This window comes from Equus przewalskii, chromosome 10 (assembly GCF_037783145.1).
Source record: "Equus przewalskii isolate Varuska chromosome 10, EquPr2, whole genome shotgun sequence".
Lineage (NCBI taxonomy): Eukaryota > Metazoa > Chordata > Mammalia > Perissodactyla > Equidae > Equus > Equus przewalskii.
The window spans coordinates 1,558,925-1,581,011 of record NC_091840.1 but is presented as its reverse complement, the minus strand read 5'-3'; the positions used below and the strand labels follow the sequence as shown (position 1 = coordinate 1,581,011).

Sequence of the window (22,087 nt, the reverse complement as noted above, 5' to 3'; positions counted from 1 at the left end):
CCAAAGACAGTGGAGTGTCTGTCCGTGCTGCAGAGACAAAGGTCTGTGGACTGCTCGGGTCCCTCCCTTTGGGAAGGCAGAGATGGTAAGTAGACAGGCGACAGAGAATACCTACTAGTAAGTAAACGTGGAATTAAGAGAAGTATTTGTTAGACTTGCAGTTGCCACTTGGAGAACAACAGAACCACAGTTCACCTGGCAGTTTGTGACTATTTCAGACGGCAGAGGGGAGAGGAGGCAGGGTGTCGAGCACCTGGTCTGATGCTTAGATCCTCTCCCCACCCAGCCTGCCTCAGGGTTGACTAGCCCAGACACCTCCAGAGCATGGGCACAGAAGCCCAGAGGAACGCAGCTCATCCCTCTCCCTCCTGAAACAGCTGCAGGTCAGGAGATTCGAGGACATCAGACGGCCCCAGTTAGGCTATGGATCTGGAGCCAGCAGAGGAGCTGAGCACACTTGGCTGGGCACCTGCTCTCAAAGGAATGCTTCAACCTCCTTCCACAGGAAAGGAGAGCTTGGGCATCACAGGGCAGAACGTTCCCTCAACAACCACATACCACTGAAACAACGCGCTAAGGCAAAACTTAGCTCCTTTAGGGAAGAAAGGGGAGGCGAGGCCACTGGGAGGGAAGACCTTAGAAAGCTGGCTTTAAATCATGCCGACTCCTCCTAAGTGTATATTCCATCAATCTGCTTTCATCTTAATTACACCCTAGGTAGTCTAAAAAACAGATGCCTTACGGCCTAGGTAATAAATATGTTCTCTGGAGCTGTCAACTGGAATGGAGCATCGATGGGCTCAGCTCATGGGGACCCGCTGCCCCAAATGCGATGCGAGTTTACAGCCTGAATCACATGCCCATCCCAAGTCCAAATGCAACCCAGACAGATCCTGGCAGGCAGCAGTGAGGAAATGAGCCACCTCCCACCCTCCCCTTTGGACAGAACTCTCAGTGTCAGGCCTTCATGCTGCAGCACTCCGCTGCCCTCTGGCCTGGGGCCACATCTCTGTGGCCAGAGCACACCCCCAGAAAGAGCTGAGACTTTGGGAACATGCATTGGAGGCAGTAACCCTCTTGGCTCCTGGACTCCCCTGAAACCACACTGGCCCTCACTCAAGAACAGATAACCGCTGTGTCCCCTAAGGACTGACTCAGACAGAGTGGCCTCCATGAGCCTGGCTGTGGCAGGTAAGCTGTGACCGGAGCGGCATGTACACACTCACACAAGGAGCCACTGGGGCTCACTGACCTCAGGGCTGCTCAGCCCAGCTGCTGGTTCTTTGTTCCACTTTAGTTTGGCAGAGGTTAACATCTACATTGTTTTTAAGGAAATAAAAAAACTGAAAGTAAAAGAAAAAGCCCTTAAAACTGTGAGCTTTTCGGGGAGGTCAGGAGCTGAGTGATCCAAACACCTCCTAGGTGCCTGTCCTACGCCAGGCCGATGTGCAACTGTCCAAGCCGCTGCTGCCCTTGCACGGCCACCACCTGGCAGACCTGACCTCCAGTGCACCCACTGGGAGCGTGGGGCAGTGGGGACAACACACACTTACGTCTATGATCAGATACTCCACAGGCAGGGGGCGGGCCAATTGCGTGATCTCGTTGCCAAACTTGTCTATGTCCTGAAACAGGAAACAAAGGTGGATGGCATGAGTGAAGGTGTGGTGACCAGTGACATGTTTTTCCTTTCACATGCTCGTCTCACCTTTCACATTATTACAATTCTGTTTTGTGGAAGATTAGCCCTGAGCTAACATCTGCTGCCAATCCTCCTCTTTTTGCTGAGGAAGACTGGCCCTGAGCTAACATCCGTGCCCATCTTCCTCTACTTTATATGTGGGACGCCTGCCACAGCATGGCTTGCCAAGCAGTGCCATGTCCGCACCCAGGATCCAAAGCGGCGAACCCTGGGCCACCAAATGGGAATGTGTGAACTTAACTGCTGCACCACCGGGCCGGCCCCCATCATTACAACTCTTGCTGAAGTGTACGAAAAGCAGAAAGGGAATGTGCAAAGTTTTGCAATGAATCCACCTTCCCGCATTGTTCGGAGCTCTTTATGACGGCCATAAGATGAGAAAGCAGCTATACTCTAGCCGAACAGGAGTCTCCACTGAGAGAACGTGTTTGAACCTCATGCCCCCCCACCCCCGACTCCCCACCCCCCACACCGCTCGGCACTCCAGCCTGGTCCTAAAGCTGCCTGAGCCATGGGCCCAGGGCTCCCGCTTGCCCCTCAGGCTGCACCTGTGCCCTCTCCTCTTCCACAAGCTCCCTCAGTCTCAAGTCTAAATACTAATTCTTAACAATCTTACACCTCTGAAAACCCAACTTTGTGGAAACTTAATACTCGAACAGCAATAAAATAAGTACACACATAAATGAGTACACATACACATAAATACGCAGACATGGAAACCTCCACCACCAATCTGTCAAAGTCTACACTTGTTTTGCTTTGTCAGATGCACGGAACATAAAGTTTAATTATGGGGAAAAATGGCCAGCATATGTTCATTAATCATAAAATGACAATTAGATCTGATTTATGTCAAACATGCTGAGTTCAAACAGAGCTCTAGAAATAAATTCATAAGAACCGACGCTTTTCATTAAAGATTCTGCAAGAGGGGGTCATATTTTCTATCTAAGTCATCACTTAACATTATATAAATCATTCATTGAGTCATATATAAATTATACATCCATAATTTCCAATTATGGGGCCCTACATAAAAGTTTACGTTTATTAAAGCTCTCAGACCTGAATGGATGCCAAGCAGATCTCCCTGAGGCTGCGGGGTGAAGCAAGGCCCGCCGCCCCCCCACATTCACACCTTCCCCAGTGTCAGAGCCAACCTTTACAGGCTGCTGCTAAGTTAAACCACGTCCATTATCTTAATGGACACCCAGAGGCCCCATTTGGCCCTGCTCCCTTTGTGTAGAAATTAACATTTCTGGTCTGCAAACCTCTCAGGTTATCCATACCTTCTCTACCTTCTCTCTATCCACAACCTACAGAGCTGCCAACAAGAACTTGCCCCTTTGCCCTCCCAGAAAATGGTCCAAATGTATCTAACCAGCTGGCTATACAAGGAGCATTAGCACCCCATCAAAGGACACATTCCTCGAAACAACACACAGCTTGTGTGCTTGCCTTCCTCTGAAGTCAGAAGTACTTTCCATTCCATCTGGGTAAGAGCCGTTTGTCCTTCCCCAGGACAGGTGGCTGCCCTGTGTTTCCACAGCAGTCAGGTTGGCCCAGCTTTCCATGGCTCTACTGGCTTTGTCAGGGGCAGCCCAAGATAGGACCCTGCTGAATGGGTCCTGGGGCCCCAGAAGAGGCAGTTTCTCGATGGAGGAGATACGGTAGGAGGCGGGAATCAAATCCAATCAAACTAAATCACCATTTCCAAAAATACACGCTTGCCCCTACAAGAAAGGACCTGCAACAACTCACACATAATTAGCCCATCTGGAATTCATCTTCAAATCTAATTAAGCTCTAATATGCAGAAACATTTTCCAGCACCTGTTCGCTTTAATCTTCCCCTCCAGGGATTTTCTTGTTAAATGCCCCTCTCTCTTTTTTTTGTGTCCTGCTATTCTATTTCAAATTTAACTACCCAACTGTACCTTTCTGCTCCCCAAGAAAATAAAGGTGTTGTATCCCCCTCTCTTCCCTGGGGGGAAAATCAGGTAGCGTCGATCTCTCCCCCATGCCTTCACTCAAATGTTTTTGCCAGCCAATCCCTAGCCCCATACACCATTTTAAAAGGCAATTACTTTTTATGGGCGTTAGCAAATGTCAGGCGGAATACACTAAGAGGAAGACATCTTAATTCTAAGTTTGGCAGCTGCCAAAGTGTCAGCAGTTTTATCTCCACCTGGGGCAAGACACTGGGAGAGTGAGAAATCCAGGTCCCCAATGCCATTTCACTAGCTGCTATCAGGCACATCTGGAAATAGCGCACCACTGTGGTGACATCAAAGAGAAATCCAGGGATCTCTGTCTTTGTTAGCTTGAAAGCACGTGGGCTTTGTGCCAGGACAACAGCAAACCCCATTGATTGGGTGGCCCCATCTTGCTTCAGAAAAGGTGAACCAAATCCTTAATGTCTTGCTTTTCTCTTTAAAGAACTCACAAGAAGGGTAACTAGTGACACTAGTAGCTTGATCAGAGACTTCACAGGATAAAGAAAAAACAAGGCTGTCAGAACAAATGTCCTTAAAGAATCATAGTTTAGGAAAACAGTCTGGTTGAGAAGAACCTACAGAGCACCTGTCAGATGCAAACAGAACCAGCAGCTGACCACTTTTTAGGTGCTCACAGTGCCTGGTCCAGGCTCAACACTGAGTGCACAGAACCACTGGGTCCCCAACGCATGATGAAAATATGAAGGGCCACAAAAATGAGTTAACCTGCCTGAGATCTAACAGCTGGCAGGGACAGAAGAGGGGTTAGAGACCAGGTCCATCCACATCACAACTCAGGACTGAGCAAGAGAACTTGCCCCTCCTGCTCCTCAGCACAGTGCTGGCACCGTGGGGTCGGCACATTCCAACTCCACTCCTGCTCTCGGGGATCTTGCAGGCGCAGGCCCCTGCCTTGACAGCAGACTTATACCGAGCAAGACTCGCCATCTCCAACTCAAGGCAAAGAATGAAAACCAAGCTTGGAGGTTTTCCCTAGACTGGAATACTATGCTAATATGTTGTTCAGAATCTCTTCCCTTGTTAGCAATTGCTTGATTAACTGACAAACTTTCCTGAATAGCGCTAGAAGCAAATATGATCTCCTGTGATTAAAATATTTGTTTAGGGGCCAGCCCTGTGCCTGAGTGGTTAAGTTCGAGCGCTCCGCTTCGGCAGCCCAGGCTTTCACCAGTTTGAATCCTGGGTGCAGACAAGGCACCACTCATCAGGCCATGTTGAGGCGGCGTCCCACATGCCACAACTAGAAAGACCCACAACTAAAATATGCAACTATGTACTGGGGAGATTTGGGAAGAAAAAGCAGAAAAAAAAACCCAAACACATTTGTTTAAAAAAGTTGAATATGGGGCTGACCCGGTGGCGCAGTGGTTAAGTGCACATGTTCCACTTTGGTGGCCTGGGGTTCGCTGGTTCGGATCCCGGGTGCAGACACGGCACCGCTTGGCAAGTTACGCTGTGGTAGGCGTCCCACACATAAAGTAGAGGAAGATGGGCACGGATGTTAGCTCAGGGCTAGGCTTCCTCAGCAAAAAGAGGGGAATTGGTGGCAGATGTTAGCTCAGGGCTAATCTTCCTCAAAAAAAAAAAAAAAAGTTGAATAGTGCAGGGCCTTGCCCTAACAAATACAAAAATGTATTATGGAGCTACAATAAATAGATAAATAAATAATGGATTATGGATCTCAATGTAAAATTAAATCATAAAAGCACTAAAAGAAAACATAGGTAAATACATAGCTTTGGGGTAAAAAATTACTTTCTAAGTATGATAACAAAGGCAGAAATTACAACGAAAAAGGATTAAGGTATCTTTGAAATCAGAAAATATTTCAGCTTCTTTGTATGAAACATATAAAGAAAACGATAGCCTGATAGGTGTTTGCAACATGTGACAAGGGTTAACATACAAAGACCTCACAAACGAAAGCAAAAGTGATGAATCACCTTACAAATACCTAAGCTCACACAGAGGCAATACCCATAAGAGACTCCTGGGTAGGGCAAAGAGAGTACAGGGAGCAGGGTCCTGAGAGCAAGGCGCCTGGTCTGGCGGGTGGGCAGAATGAGGGTGGGGCTAGTCTGTGGCATAGCCTGCGAGTGTAAACTGTGAGACCTTCTAGGTGTAAATTTGGGAGGATACAGGAAACTCTTGAAATATGTCATCCTTCAACAAAATAAGGTCAATTCTGAGAATCTGTCCCAAGTGATTGAGAGTACAAACAGAGAGAGCTATAGATGGCCCACAAAGCACTGTTGGTAAGCAACAGATGCTGGGACAAACCCATGTCTGGATGAGGAACAACGTGTCAGTAAACAATGGCCCTCAGAGAGCCCCATGCCCTCCACGGCCAGCTCCTTGAAGGAAGGATACCCCTGACTGCCCCCAGGTCACTCCTCTATGCTGCAGGCACTTGTCAGCTCTTCCTAGCCTCTCAGCGCTGACCCCACACCCACCCTTCATGCCAGGAATCCACCCTCCTGGGTCAGCCCACTAAGAGCAGTCTTCTGAGGACTCTATCCTACACCCTCTCTGTCTTCTGAACAACCTCAGCTCCTCGCATCCACTTCCAGGGCTTCTATGCAGATAGCCTTGAAAATGACATTCTCGGTCCATACCTCTCCCTTGCTGTCCTACCACATCAAATTTTAAACATGGGGCATCTGAAAACCTCCACCCCCGACAACCGCCTCCACCCTGTTATTCATCACAGTTTACGACTCCAATACCCACCCACTCACCCAAACCACAGATCTGATTCCCTCCTGGGATCTCCCTGCGATCCTGCCAGGCCTATGGGACTGTCGGCTCCAGCACACCTCCTCCATCCCCAAAGGCCAAAGGAGGTCGATACATGTCACCTGGATTACCTTCTCACTGGGCCCCCCAACTCTGTACCCAAAATGAATCTTCCATAACAGTGACCTCCCCTCCCCATCAACCTGGTTTCCAGCTCCTTCATAGTGCATCTCATATTGAATTTCAGGCCCACCTCACATTTCTCTCCTGCTGCCCTCTCCTGGCTCAGCCACCAATATTTGATGCTTGCACTGCTGCAAAAGCCTCCTGTCTCCAGACCACTCTTCATGCCACATCCAGCAAGAATGCTCCGGAACCACCTTCCACCTCTCTTTCTGTGGCTCCCCACCGCCTACTACACCCTTCATAAGCACACTCCAGCTGGACTGAGCCTTGACCCTCTGGACGTGTGGCCCCTGGATGGGCTCCCTCCCCACCTGGCTAACTCTCACACTCTTCAGGTCCTGGAGCACCCTGCCACACCACACCAGAACACCTCAGCAGGAACTCGAGGAGGAGGAGGGGACCAAGTGTGACTTGCTCACCACTGCGGTCCCAGGACCGGGGCATTAACATCTGGCACAATATCTAAGTCTCAACTAAGCACAGGCTTCATGGTGATGCCATTATCAACTTACACAAATCCATGCATGCACAGCAGCATGCTGGAAGGACAGGTGAAGGCTGGTGTTGAGGTGTCTATTTTCTTCATATTAATCTACAATTTCTGACTTTCCATAATACACCTACACTGGATTTCATGTTAATACAATGTTCTGCATGTTAATTTTTAGAAGACTCGCACTCCTGATGCACATGAAATCGTGAGCCGTGATCAAGCACCTGTCTGCCTCCAGTCAGCCCCTCGCCCACTGCCTGAGAAGCTCACATCACAGACCTCCAGCACCTCTGCCTCTTGCCTCACTCTCAGCTGATAACTTGGCTTCCCGTAAGCAAACTGAACGTCCAAGGCTCCCACATCGCAGCCCTCCTGCACCCACCCGCCAGTTCAGCAGCTACGTCTGCCTCCTGCCTGGTACTACATGTCTCTAAATGCTCTAGAACCCCACTACCCAGGCGACAGATTCTCCCTCCTCCTGTCTTCTTAAGGACATCACTCAGCAACTTTCTCCTTCCTTTTACATCACCAAAAACCCCTCTCCACCAGACCAACACTAGCAGCACACACAGGCTGTTGGTGAGAGTCATCACTCTCGTGATTAAAATAATTCAAACAAGAAAACACTTTAATCCTATTTCCCGCACCAGCACTGTCCACTGCCCTACCTCCCTTCACAGCAAAATTCCTTTAGAGTTGTCTGCCTGCTGTCTCAATTCTTCCCTTGTCTCTTCCTTAAACCCATGCTAAACAGCCTCTCGCCCTCTATGCAAGCTGCTCTTCAATGTACTGATGGCCGTGTGGTACCTGTTAACAGCACCCCCATTGTGGACTTATCAGTACCTTTTGACAGGAAACCCTTTCTCCGTCTGGCTGAGGCTCCTCCCGCGCTCCCTGGGGTGCATGCTCAGTCTGCATTCCAGGCCTCTGCTGTGGCCCACCTGTCCATGTTGGAGGCGCAGGGCTCAGCTGGACCTTAGTTCTCATATCTGTCCAGACTCCCTGATGATCTCTTCCAGGATAATGGCCCTGAACACCACCAAAACACTACAATTCTAAACCCACATCCAGGGTCCAATCACTCTCCTGAGCTGTACCTCACCCACCCCCAGCCAGGGTGACAACGGAGACACTGGCACCACATCTAAAGGTGGACCAAGGCACCACTACCAGCCCTAACAACAACCAGACACAACTAAAGTAGCCATCAGCAGAAGATTAATTAAATACATAAGATTTGGCCACATACTGAATAAATGTACTCATTTATTCTGTATAATTACAATTTTTTAATTTATTAAGAGAACAGGGGCCGGCCCCATGGCCGAGTGGTTAAGTTCATGTGCCCCACTTCGGCAGCCTGGGATTTTGCAGGTTCGGATCCCGGGCGCAGACATGGCGCCACTCGTGAGGCCACACTGAGGTGGCATCCCACATGCCACAACTACAAGGACCCACAACTAAAATATACCACTATGTACTGGGGTGCTTTGGGGAGAGAAAAGCAGGAGAAAAAAAGAACAGAAAAAGAAATGAGGAGGAACTACACCAGATGCAAACAGTGCTGTCATTAAATAAGTCTTTTCATGTCTTTCTGCAGGGATCAAGTGTGCTACCACGAACATGTATAACTTCTGCTTTAAATTCTAAAGGACACACGGGTGGTATAAAAGCAGCCCAGAAAGATGGAGGGAAAAGATCATCCCTCCACCCCAAATGCCTAGGAGATGACCCACAGCAAGCACTGAATCTCTTAGGAAAAGGATCTGGCTTTTTAAAAAACACACACTAGATATTACACACATAGGTCTTCAATTCCTTCTTCAGCATCCTGGTATCTTTATGTACCTCTCTCCCCATCTTCCCAGCAGGCACTTTCACTGGCTGCACGGAGTTTCCCAGGACAGACAGACCTGAGCTGTAGACAAGTGCTGCCCTCCTGGTAGACCTTCAAGCTTTCCACTCCTGTCCTCGGTGTGAATGCACATATAAATGTGTCTACATACAAGCATAAACACCTGCATGTGTGTCTTTAAAAAACAAAAAATTAATTGGGAGACTCTATATACAGGTACATTTTTAAATTTACATCATGAGTTTTATCCCATATCTTTAAATAATTTTCAAACACAGGCCTTTAGTGACCACATAATATTCCACCATACAGGGGCCGGCCCGGTGGCACAGCGGTTAAGTGCGCATGTTCTGCTTTGGCTGCCCAGGGTCTACCGGTTTGGATCCGGGGTGCAGACATGGCACCACCCATCAAGCCATGCTGTGGTAGGCGTCCAACATACAAAGTAGAGGAAGATGGGCACGGATATTAGCTCAGGGCCAGTGTTCCTCAGCAAAAGGAGGAGGATTGGCAGATGTTAGCTCAGGGCTGAGCTTCCTCAAAAAAAAAAAAAAAAAAAAAATCCACCATACAGATGTATAACAATTTAATGCCCCCTGTTATTGGACATTTAGATTGCTTCCAATTTTTGTTATCACAGATAATACCATGATGAACAGCTTTAGACAAATATTGGTACATGTCCTGTTTACAAGGCATATTTTAAAGCCAATCCCAGAGCCCACAGGAGGACTAAAAGGATTACTTAAATGTTTGCTTTCATGGGTCTCTTTCCTCAAGCTGATATTTCCTGAAACATATGAGAAATGAGTCTCTCAAATCCTACAGGGCTATAAACCAATCCTGGGAAGCATTTCTAGTCTGCTCTCACTGACAGGCAAGTAAGCAATCTGAGAAAGGAGAGGCATGATTAAGGAAATAACACATGTTCCATGACAAACGGGAGCTCATTTCTTAAGTGCAGGAGACTTACAACAAGACATGGAAATAAAAAGCAAATTTCAACCTGATAAAGGGTATTACAAAAAAAAAAACCCAACTACACACTCATAGTTAATGATGAAATCTTTTAATCTACGATTAAAAACAAGACAAAAATGCTGGTCACTGGACATTGTTCAGAAGCCCTAGCCAGCAGGAAGAGCCAAAAGGAATGGGAAGGGAGAAACAGAAGTGTCATTCCTGGATAATATGCTCATCTGTGTAGAAAACCCAAAAGAATAAACATATAAATTAGAGGAATGAATAACAGATGGCAAAGTTGCTGAACGTAAAAATTTACCAGTTTCAAACAGCAACAGTTTGAAAACATAATTTTAAAAAGATGCTGTGGGGGGCCCGCCCCGTGGCTGAGTGGTTAAAGTTCTGCACGCTCCACTTTGGCAGCCCGGGGTTCACATGTTCGGATCCCGGGTGTAGACCCACTCCACTCATCAGCCATGCTGTGGAGGTGTCCCACATACGAAGTAGAGGAAGACTGGCACAGATGTTAGCTCAGGGCTAACCTTCCTCAAGCAAAAAAAGAGGAGGACTGGCAACGGTGTTAGCTCAGGGCAAATCTTCCTCACACACAAAACGGAAGCTGTTTATAATATGTAGAAACTACAAAGCACCTAAGAACAATCTAACAAATGATGGGCAAGACCGTCGTGGAGAAAATCCTAGCCTGAGACATCAAAGAACATGAAACAAGTGCAGCCCCTCCCCATGCTCGGAGGGGGCTCAGCATGGAAAAGAGACTAATGAAACCCTAATGAGACCTGCTTGTTTTCGTGTAACTTGGAAGCCAATTCTAAAATTTACATGGAAGAGAAAAGGGCCAAGAACAGTCAGGCTGTAATTCACCAGATACGCAGAACAATCATAAAGCTGCAGTGACTGAGAGCACGGCATGGTGCTGCTGAGGAAACTGACCAAAGGGACAGCACGGAGTACAGAAACACCCAGGACCACGGACACAACTGATGACACAGAAGCACCGCGGACAACCAGGGAAAGAGGAGGGTTCTTTTCCACACACGGTGTTCAGACAGTTCATTATCCATATGGTTAAAAAACTACCAAAGGAGCTGGGCCCCTACCTCACACCACACATTTAAAACAATTCCAGGTGGACTAAGAACCCAAACATGTAAGACAAAATTACAAACCTTGTAGAAGACAAGATAACAGACTATCTTCATGATTCAAAATGCCAAACCATAAAGACGAGAGTCTCAAAGCTGACTACACTGAAACGTAAGCCTTCTACATCAAAAGACACTACGACCGTGAAAAGAGAAGCTGTGCTGAGAGCTGGGACACAGCTAACTGACAAAGGGTTAGGATGCAGAATATATAGAGAACTCCCAGAAATCAATTAAAGAAAGACAAAACCACCCAAGGAAAAAAACAGGAAACAGACTTGAACATGCACTTCACAGGAGAAAGGAGCTCAAGCTCACTTCTAATCAGGCCAGTGCAAGTCACACTCGACGAAATACCATCGGAAACTCTGAATGGTGAATGTGGCACTTGTACACGGGTGGAGTTTAATTCTGTACAACTGCCCTGCTCGTGGTGGGGCGCTGTGCAACAGCTGACGTGAATGACCACCACACACGGGTCTTAGGCAACAGAACGGTAAGTGAACACACAAGTCTCTGAGGGTCAGGAAGAGCACGATTTCTCCTCCATCAAGTGCAACAGCACGCAAAACTAACAGGACCTGGGTTAGGAAAACAAACATATGAGGGAAAACTAGGAAGGAAAGCAAGGAAATTGTGCTTGACACTAAAGATAGCAGTCATCTCTTGAGGGGGTAGAAAAGGAGACGGAAGCAGAGAGGTGAGTCCAGGGAACTTCACAGCCCACAGGAATGTTCTGGTCATTAAACTCCGGCATTTAGTATTATGTGATTTTTATTCCTTAAATGCATTTTATTTTAAAAACTTTGAAAACAGAGAAACAGATGGCAGTTTGATTAATGTGAAGTGATGTGTTCGTTCATATTATGCATGAAAGGGTTTCCTGAGCATGTGCTGGGGTTGAACCAGGCCCACATTACTGCTAAGTCCCCTGCTACCAGTGCCAGAGAGTCCGCGTGAAGAACCTGAGATGTAAAACACACGTTGAGCTTTTCAATGAGGACACCAGGTTCTGTCATTGCCCACAGACCAGCAGGCTTTTCTAAAAGGGTTAAACGAGTGGCCAGCCCGGTGGCCGAGTGGTTAAGTTTGTGTGCTCCACTGCGGCAGCCCAGGGTTTCACCGGTTCAGGTCCTGGGTGTGACCATGGCACCGCTCCTCAAGCCACGCTGAGGCGGCATCCCACATGCCACAACTAGAAGGATCTACAACTAAAAATATACAACTATGTACCAGGAGTGCTTTGGGGAGAAAAAGGAAAAAAATAAACTCTTAAAAATAATAATAAATAAAAATAAATAAATAAATAAAAGGGTTAAATGAAACCATTGTCCAAATGTTCAGGATAGGGCCATCAGAACCACCAGGTCTCAGGTTCTAAAAATTAGTCAAAACACTGATTTTCTATTACAAAACATAACATTATAAATACATCTTATAAGATAGGAACTTTGGGGAGAAATAGCTAATCCTCATATCTATTCGTAGCATGGTGAGATTTGATGTCTGAAAGTTTAATAATGATTTAAACCGAACGCTTATTCTTTTGGAACAGAATCGAGAGCCCAGAAATAAAGACATGAGTCTACGGACAGCTAATTTTTGACAAGGGAGCCAAGAACATACAATGGAGAAAGGAAAGTCTCATCAATAAATGGTGCTGGGAAAACTGGACAGCCACATGCAAAAGAATGCAAGTAGATCATTATCTTACACGATATACAAAAATTAACTCAAAATGGATTAAAGACCTGAATGAAGACCTGAAACCATGAAACTTCTAGAAGAAAACATAGGCAGTATGCTCTTTGACATCAGTCTTAGCAGCATATTTTCAAATACCATGTCTGACCACACAAGGGAAACAACAGGAAAAATAAACAAATGGGACTACATCAAATTAAAAAGCTTCTGCACAGCAAAGTAAACCATCAACAAAATGAAAAGACAATCTAACAATCTGGAGAAGATATTTGCAAATCACATATATAATAAGAGGCTAATATCCAAAATATACAAAGTACTCACACATCTCAACAACAAAAAAACTAACAACCCGATTAAAAAATGGGCAAAAGCTCTGAGCAGACATTTTTCCAAAAAAGATATACAGAGGCAAACAGGCACAAGAAAAGATGTTCACCAACGCTAATTATTAGGGAAATACAAATCAAAACTACAATGAGATACCACCTCACAGCTATCAGAATGGCTATAATTAACAAGACAAGAAATAACAAGTGTTGGAGAGGATGTGGAGAAAAGGGAACCCTCATACACTGCTGGTGGGTGTGCAAACTGGTGCAGCCACTATGGAAAACAGTAGGGAAATTTCTCAAAAAGTTAAGAATAGAGCTACCATATGATTCAGCTATCCCACTGCTGGGTATTTATCCAAAAATCATGAAAACACAAATGCGCAAAGATACATGCACCCGTATGTTCACTGAGGCATTATTCACAATAGCGAAGACTCGGAAACAACCTAAGTGTCCATCAAGGGAGGAATGGATAAAGAAGATGCGGTATATGTGCACAATGGAATACTACTCAGCCATAAAAAAGATAAAATCTTGCCATTTGCCACAACATGGATGGACCTTGAGGGTATTATGCTAAGAAAAATAAGTCAGAGGGAGAAAGTCAAATACTATATGATCTCACTCATAAATAGAAGATAAAGACAACAACAACAACACACACACAGATACAGAGACTGGACTGGTGGTTACCAGAGGGGAAGGGAGGAGGGCGAACAGGATGTAATCTAGACAGAAATCAAAATATAATGATATACATCTGAAATTTATATAATGTTAGCTCAATAAAAAAAATTTTTTTTAAAACCCTAATGATTTGTCTTTTTTTTTTTGGCACCTGAGCTAACATTTATTGCTAGTCTTCTTGTTTTTTCTTCTTCTTCTCAAAGGGGCTTCCCAAAGCCCCCAGTACATAGTTGTAATATTCTAGTTGTAGGTCCTTCTAGTTGTACTATGTGGGACGCCACCTCAGCATGGCCTGATGAGCAGTGCCATATTCATACCCAGGATCCGAACCAGCAAAACCCTGAGCCACTGAAGCAGAGCACACAAACTTAACCACTCAGCCATGGGGCTGGCCCACGATTTATCTTTTAAGTACCTGATGTACAAAGAGGATCTGTCTGAGGGTGAGGTCTGCGCTATCAAATCAGATAATTTTTTATTAAATCGCCCAGGGGGTGGTAGGGGAGAGAACAACAGTTCCTAAATGAGGGCTTAGGAAACATTTCCTTACAAGACTGATATGGAGCACCCCTTCCTATTAGCTCCTTTACCGCGCCAAGTCGGAGAGGTCATCGGACCTGTCAGGCAAGTCTGACTTCGTCCCTCAACCACAATACGTAGTCAGAAAGGAGCAGACACAGCAGAGCTGCCATCCTTTGTTCCGCTAGCACTTCCGGATACACAGTTGACAGGAAAAGCACGCTGAAGCCTTAGGACACAGACCTCTACTTGCTGGCCCAGCTTTTCCAATGAGGCTTCCGAGTCTCCCGCCCCAGCTCCTGGAGACCCCACGGCCCCTCAAACTGAGAGCAGTGCTAATTCACAAGCAGAAATAAAGCCTTCATTCCAAAGAGTTGAGGAGGAGACCAAGAGCAAGGACAAAACCACTGCCGTGCAAACAGACGCCCACTCCGCTCCTTTCACCTGCCAGCGCTTCTCTCCCCATCACCCTATTAACACACACACAACAATATGAATGACCTAATTCCAGACAGTAATTCGGCCCTTACTCCTATCTGCGAGGAAGTGAATTCTTGGTTACAAGTTAGGCCGTCTCCAGCTTCATAAGTCACTTCTCAGGACGAGGCCTCAGAGCTCCTCAGCTTCTGGGTGTTCTCGCAGTGGTCCACTGTGCCCCACAGGTGATATGCTACTCGCACACAACTGAATGTTATCGGCAACAAAAAGAATAAAGTACTACATGCTACAAACATGATAAACCTTGAAGATATTATGCTAAGTGGTGAAAGAAGCCAGTCACAAAAGACCACATATTGTAGGATTCCATCAGGCAAACCTGCAGACAGAAAGCAGACTGGTGGCTGCCAGGAGCAGAGAAGGATGGGAGGATTAGGGCAGGACAGCTAAGGGATGCAGGGTTTCTTCTTTGGGAAACAAAGATGTTCCAAAATTAGATTGTGGTAATGGCCACACAACCCTGTGAATACACCACACACCACTGAACTGTGCCCTTTACATGGGTGAATTGTATGGTATGCGAATTACATCTCGACAAAGCTGTTTAAAACTTTAGATTTGGTAGGAATAATATAAACAACAATAAAACAATGGCTACACATAGAAGGGAACTACCTCAACATAATAAAGGCCATGTACGACAAACCCATAGCCAACATCATACTCAATGGGCAAAAACTGAACCCCATCCCCCTGAAAACAGGAACGAGATAAGGATGCCCTCTATCACCACTCTTATTTAATATAGTACTGGAGGTCCTGGCCAGAGAAATCAGGCAAGAAAAAGGAATAAAAGGAATCCAAATAGGGAGGGAAGAAGTGAAACTCTCGCTGTTTGCAGACGACATGATCTTATATATAGAAAACCCCAAAGAATCCATTGGAAAACTGTTAGAAGTAATCAACAACTACAGCAAAGTTGCAGGGTATAAAATCAATTTGCATAAATCAGTAGCATTTCTATACTCCAGTAATGAACCAACAGAAAAAGAACTCAAGAATACAATACCATTCACAATCGCAACAAAAAGAATAAAATACCTTGGGGTAAACTTAACTAAGGAAGTGAAGGACCTATATAATGAAAATTACAAGGCCTTTCTGAGAGAATTGGATGACGACATAAGGAGATGGAAAGATGGAAAGACATTCCATGTACATGGATTCGAAGAATAAACATAGTTAAAATGTCCGTTCTACCTAAAGCAATCTACAGATTCAACGCCATCCCAATCAGAATCCCAATGACATTCTTTACAGAATTAGAACAAAGAATCCTAAAATTCAAGGGGGCAACAAAAGACCCTGAATTTCTAAAGCAATCCTGAGAAAAAAGAACAAAACGGGAGGCATCACAATCCCTGACTTCAAAACATACTACAAAGCTACAGTAATCAAAACAGCATGGTACTGGTACAAAAACAGGTGCACAGATCAATGGAACAGAATTGAAAGCCCAGAAATAAAACCACACATCTATGGACAGCTTATCTTTGACAAAGGAGCTGAGGGCATACGATGGAGAAAAGAAAGTCTTTTCAACAAATGGTGCTGGGAAAACTGGAAAGCCACATGTAAAAGAATGAAAATTGACCATTCTTTTTCACCATTCACCAAAATAAACTCAAAATGGATTAAAGACCTAAAGGTGAGACCTGAAACCATAAGGCTTCTGGAAGAAAACGTAGGCAGTACACTCTTTGACATCAGTATTAAAAGGATCTTTTCGGACACCATGCCTTCTCAGAGAAGGGAAACAATAGAAATAATAAACAAATGTGACTTCATCAGACTAAAGAGCTCCTTCAAGGCAAATGAAAACAGGATTGAAACAAAAAAACAACCCACTAACTGGGAAAAAATATTTGCAAGTCATATATCTGACAAAGGCTTAATATCCGTAATATATAAAGAACTCTCGCAACTCAACAACAAAACATCAAACAACCCAATCAAAAAATGGGCTGGAGACATGAACAGACATTTCTCCAAAGAAGATATATGGATGGCCAATAGGCACATGAAAAGATGCTCATCATCGCTGATCATCAGGGAAATGCAAATCAAAACTACACTAAGATATCACCTTACACCCGTTAGAATGACAAAAATATCTAAAACTAATAGCAACAAATGTTGGAGAGGTTGCGGAGAAAAAGGAACCCTCATACACTGCTGGTGGGAATGCAAACTGGTGCAGCCACTATGGAAAACAGTATGGAGATTCCTCAAAAAACTAAAAATAGAACTACCATACGATCCAGCCATCCCACTACTGGGTATTTATCCAAAGAGCCTGAAGCCAGCAATCCCAAAAGTCCTGTGCACCCCAATGTTTACTGCAGCACTGTTTACAATAGCCAAGACGTGGAAGCAACCTAAGTGTCCAGCAACAGACGAATGGATAAAGAAGATGTGGTACATATATACAATGGAATACTACTCAGCTGCAAAACAGAACAAAATCATTCCATTTGCAATAACATGGATGGACCTTGAGAGAATTATGTTAAGTGAAACAAGCCAGCGAGAGAAAGATAATCTGTGTATGACTCCACTCATATGAGGAATTTAAAATTATGGACTAAGAACAGTTTAGTGGATACCAGGGGAAAGGTGGGGTGGGGGGTGGGCACAAAGGGTAAAGTGGTGCACCTACAACATGACCGACAAACATTAATGTACAATTGAAATTTCACAAGATTGTAACCTATCAATAACTCAATAAAAAAATAAATAAATAAAAATAAATAAAACAATGGCTACAAGTGCATGCATCAATTAAAAAACTGCTGAAAGATTCAAATCATTTTAAAGAAACTAGACAATCAAATTTTGACCTGGATATCTTGGACACGGTATAATGGCCACAGGAGATAATCCTCAACAATAGATACTACAATCAGGAAAACTTGGTATAATTAAAAATGTTCAGGGCCAGCTCCAGTGGCCTAGTGGTTAAGTTCGGCGCTCTCCACTTTGGTGGCCCAGGTTTGGTTCCCGGGCATGTACCTACACCACTCATCTGTCAGTGGCCATGCTGTGGTAGTGGCTCACAGACAAAAAGAGGAAGATTGGCAACAGATGTTAGCTCAGGGCAAATCTTCCTCAGTAGAAAGAAAAAAAAGTTTAGCCTCATTAGTGATTGAAGAAGTACATGTTTACATGTCAAGACACTACTTGACAACATCAAGTGTTGGCGAGGATGTGGAGAAACGGGAACTCTCATCACCTGCTGGTACCTGGTCAAACACAACACCACAAATGCCACCTCCTAGCAATTCCATGCCAGCCTCCAGGACTCAGAGAAACTCGCACAATGTGTGCCAGGATTGAGAGACCAGAGTTCAACAGCAGAGCTACTCACAGAAGCAGAAACCTACACGCCAGGGGCGCACCCAGCACAAGCAGAACAAGCCAGACTGTGATATGTCCCACACATGGGGAAGATGAAGCTCTTCCAGCAGCACAGATCCACACGGATGCAGCTCAGAATCAATACACAGAACACGAGGGAAGGTCACAGAAGAAATAATATCATATGTGGTCCCATTTAAATACAGTCCAAAAAGGCGTACAAGGATACATATACCTGGTAAAAAGAACAAGAAAAGCAAAGGAAGGATGAACACGTTGGGGAGGGGCTCCCAAAGGCTTTTCTGGTGCTGGTGATACGCCCTTTCTCAAGGACGAAGACATGTGTGTTTTATTATTCTTATTTACATATTTTATTGACTCTTTTATACGTAGGCTGTTTCACAATAGAAACAATTTAAAAACAGATCATGATGAATTAAACCTTTACAAAATATGCCTGGTAAGAAATTCATTCTAATGAAAATAAACATCAATACAACAAAAAGGAACAAGAAAAACATTACACCATACTGAAAAATCATCAAGGAATTAAACTGATTTAAATGTCATTCACTCTAGAGAACTGTCTTGACAAAAGTCATCAATATTGGTATCAATTGTTTAAAATTATTTTCTTCATAAACACAGTGTCTAAATATACTTGGGGCAAGAGAAACTCTCATCAGTGTGGACATTCGTTCATTTATGGAAAGAATGTCAGAGACACTAACAACGGTACCAGGAGGAGCTCTATTCTGCAAGTGCTGCCTTCAAGCCTCTCTCAGCAGGTTATTTTAGAACACACATTCCTGGGAATGAAAACATCTGGAAAGGGAATCAATTCCAAAGCTTTGTGCTTAACTAGAAAGAGTCAGCAGAGATAGCAGAAAGAGGGAAAGCTTTGGGCCAAGTTTCATGCGGGGTATTTGGCTCACCAAACAGGATTTTTTATCCATTCTAGAATTCTCCATTTGTTAGGCCACTAAAACATTCAACTGAGTACTTGAAGTATTCCACTTTTAAACTGTTTACAGGGCCTCGAGGCCCTCACAGAGTGCTGGCAGCCCCGACTCTGTCGTCAGAGCAGCTTCCACCCGCGCCTCTCCCGTCTGCCGGCTGCGCTAACTTCTCTGAGCCTCCATCTCCTCAAGTGGAAAATAGGGAGGATGGCAATGAAGATAATAACAACAACACCACAGCGCCACTGAACTCCGCGGCTGCCGAGGGCTAGAGAGAGACCTGTAAAGTTCTTAGAAAGCAGGTAGCACGTCGGAAGCCAGCAACTATAATTCCTGCGGGTCCCGCTGTGGACTTACAGGCAAATGAGGGCCACATTACTAGAATGAAAGCAAGCTCCTTCTTAGTTATCAAAGAACTGCAAGGAAAATTCAAGAACAGAAACATGATCAGGAACAATAAAATATTTCAAAAGTGGGCAAGAATGTTAAAAAGATATCCGGACTTCCCCTTCCTAATAGGATACAAGAGGTCATGGCAGGTAAGGCTCCCACTTACAAGAGAAAAATACATTATAAAAACTGCATTTTTAAAGTAGTTAACTGTGGAACCAACAAAGATTACTGAGGATTAAACTGACCAAACCCCCCCCAAGGGGGAAACTGTTCAGAGGGTAGCAGACAGTGTTCCCCGGGCGATATACTGATGCTGGACTGAAGACCTGCATTTGGCTGGGTCACACAGAGCCAGTGGCGGGAGAAGAGAGAGCAGCAACGCTTTTAGTAGGTGGTGGGGTGGGCTGGACCTACAAAACCGGAGGTCAGGGGCCTTAAGTATAAGCCCGGTTCCCCCACAAAATACTGTTCAGCTCTGAGACGTGTGGGAGGCTGAGCACCTGAAGGGCAGGTGACAGCCCCTGTCACCTCACCGTGGTTAGGCCACGAAGACCTGCTGACAGAAGGGGCCTGGAAACCAAACAGGCCAGCGATGAAGACTTGAGAAAGCGATCAGTGACACTGAGACTCTCACCACTCCTGGGTGCTAAGAGCCTGAGTTCAGGGAAACGTGCCCAGCAGAGACTGCGGCTTCACACACAGCGCCACTCCCTGCCTCAAGACAATGCACAACTTGTGAGGTATACGGGGTGGGGGGTCCACATGTTTAAACCGCATGAGGCAGCAGCCAAGCTGGAAACATGAATGGGACTAAATCTCCCAGTCTTTCAGGGCTGAAGAGACAAAGATCTCAGTCCCACCGTCCTCTTACAAAGGGCTCTCATGTGGAAACTCTGGAGGACAACACCATATGAAAAGGCAAGAATCAGCAGTAGACTCAGTCTTACCCAAACACAAGTCAGATCTGACCCAGCTAAGTACTACTTCAATGTAGGCAGACAGCCCACCACCCCGTTCCCCCACTGGAGGACAGGAAAGCCCTCTCTGGTGGAAGGACCCTCTGAGATCCACAGTGGGGTTTTTTGGGTTTTTTTGGTGAGGAAGATTGGCCCTGGGCTAACATCTGTGCCAGTCTTCTATTTTGTATGTGGGATGCAGCCACAGCATGGTTTGACAAGTGGTGTGTAAGTCCGTGCCCAGGATCCAAACCCATGAACCCCGGGACACCAAAGCAGAGAATGGAAACTTAACCACTACATCACCGAGCTGGCCCTGGCATCTACGAGTTTTTTAATACACCATGACCAGCACACAACAAAAACTTACTAAACACATGAAGAGGAAAGACAGACAATCCAAAGAAGAAACAGACAATAGCTGTAAACCCACAGATGATAAAAATGTTGGACACAAGGACCTTAAAATAACATGACTACAACTCATAATTAGGAGGAAAAAAAAAATCAACCAATCAAATCTGATCCAGAAATGACAGACCAAATCTAAAAATACACCAAAAGAGTCATTATAAATGTATCCCACATGTTCAAAAAGTTAAGTTGAAACATAAAAATGTCAAATTAGGAGTTGGCACAGTGGCCTAATGATTAAGTCTGTGCACTCCGTTTCAGCAGCCCAGGATTCACAGGTTTAGATCCCAGGTGCAGACCTAGCACCATTCATCAAGCCACACTGTGGCAGCATCCCACATAAAACAGAGGAAGATTAGCACAGATGTTAGTTCAGGGACAATCTTCCTCACCAAAAAAAAAAAAAAAAAAGGTCAAATTAAACTTCTACCAATGAAAACTACAACATCTGAGCATCTGAGATGAACAATACACTAGATGGGATTAACAGCAGATAGACATCACAGGAGTAATGATGAATAAACTGAAAGACGTAGGAATAGAAACTATCCAACATGAAACAGAAAAAACCCAGACGAAATAAAACGAATGGAGCGTCAACGAGCTGTGGGACAACTTCAAGCAGCCAAATGCACACAGGTGATTAAAGTCCCCAGAGGAGAGGAAACAATCAAAAAAACCTGAATGGCTGTCAAAGGCAGAATTCTGAAAACGGTCCTGAAATGTTTCCCACCCTCCTCCCGAGGGCTGTGAACATGATGAGAAATCATGCCCGTGAATGAGGTCCCTTGCATGGCAAAGGGATTCAGCAGGTGTAATAAAGGTTACTGATCAACTGACCTCGGGATCCGGAGAGGACCTTGATCACCCAGATGGGCCCAATCAAAGGACAGGGGCCCGCACAGCTCGTGTTGGTGGCAGAAGTCAGAGACAGGCGCTCCTGGGCCTTAAGAGAGAAGCAGCAAACTGCCATCCTGAACCGCCCGGGCCAGGCACCACGTGACCAAGAGCTGCCAGCACATTGGACCTCAGATCAAACCAAAGCCCCCGCTGACGCGCTGTGGCCTGGACAGCCCTGAGCAGAGCAGGCAGCTGAGCTGTGCCCCGACTCCTGGCCACAGAGCTGCGAGGGACAAACGGGTGCTGCTG

General features: G+C 45.4%; 1 protein-coding gene across 1 annotated transcript in view; it reads right to left on the bottom strand.

Moving 5' to 3' along the window:
- NPLOC4 (NPL4 homolog, ubiquitin recognition factor) overlaps window positions 1-22,087 on the bottom strand; it is a 70,654-nt gene that overhangs the window by 10,988 nt on the left and 37,579 nt on the right. The window contains exon 13 of the mRNA XM_070561331.1: window positions 1,554-1,625. Coding sequence (XP_070417432.1) covers window positions 1,554-1,625 — 72 coding nt within the window. The remainder of the gene's footprint in view (window positions 1-1,553; window positions 1,626-22,087) is intronic.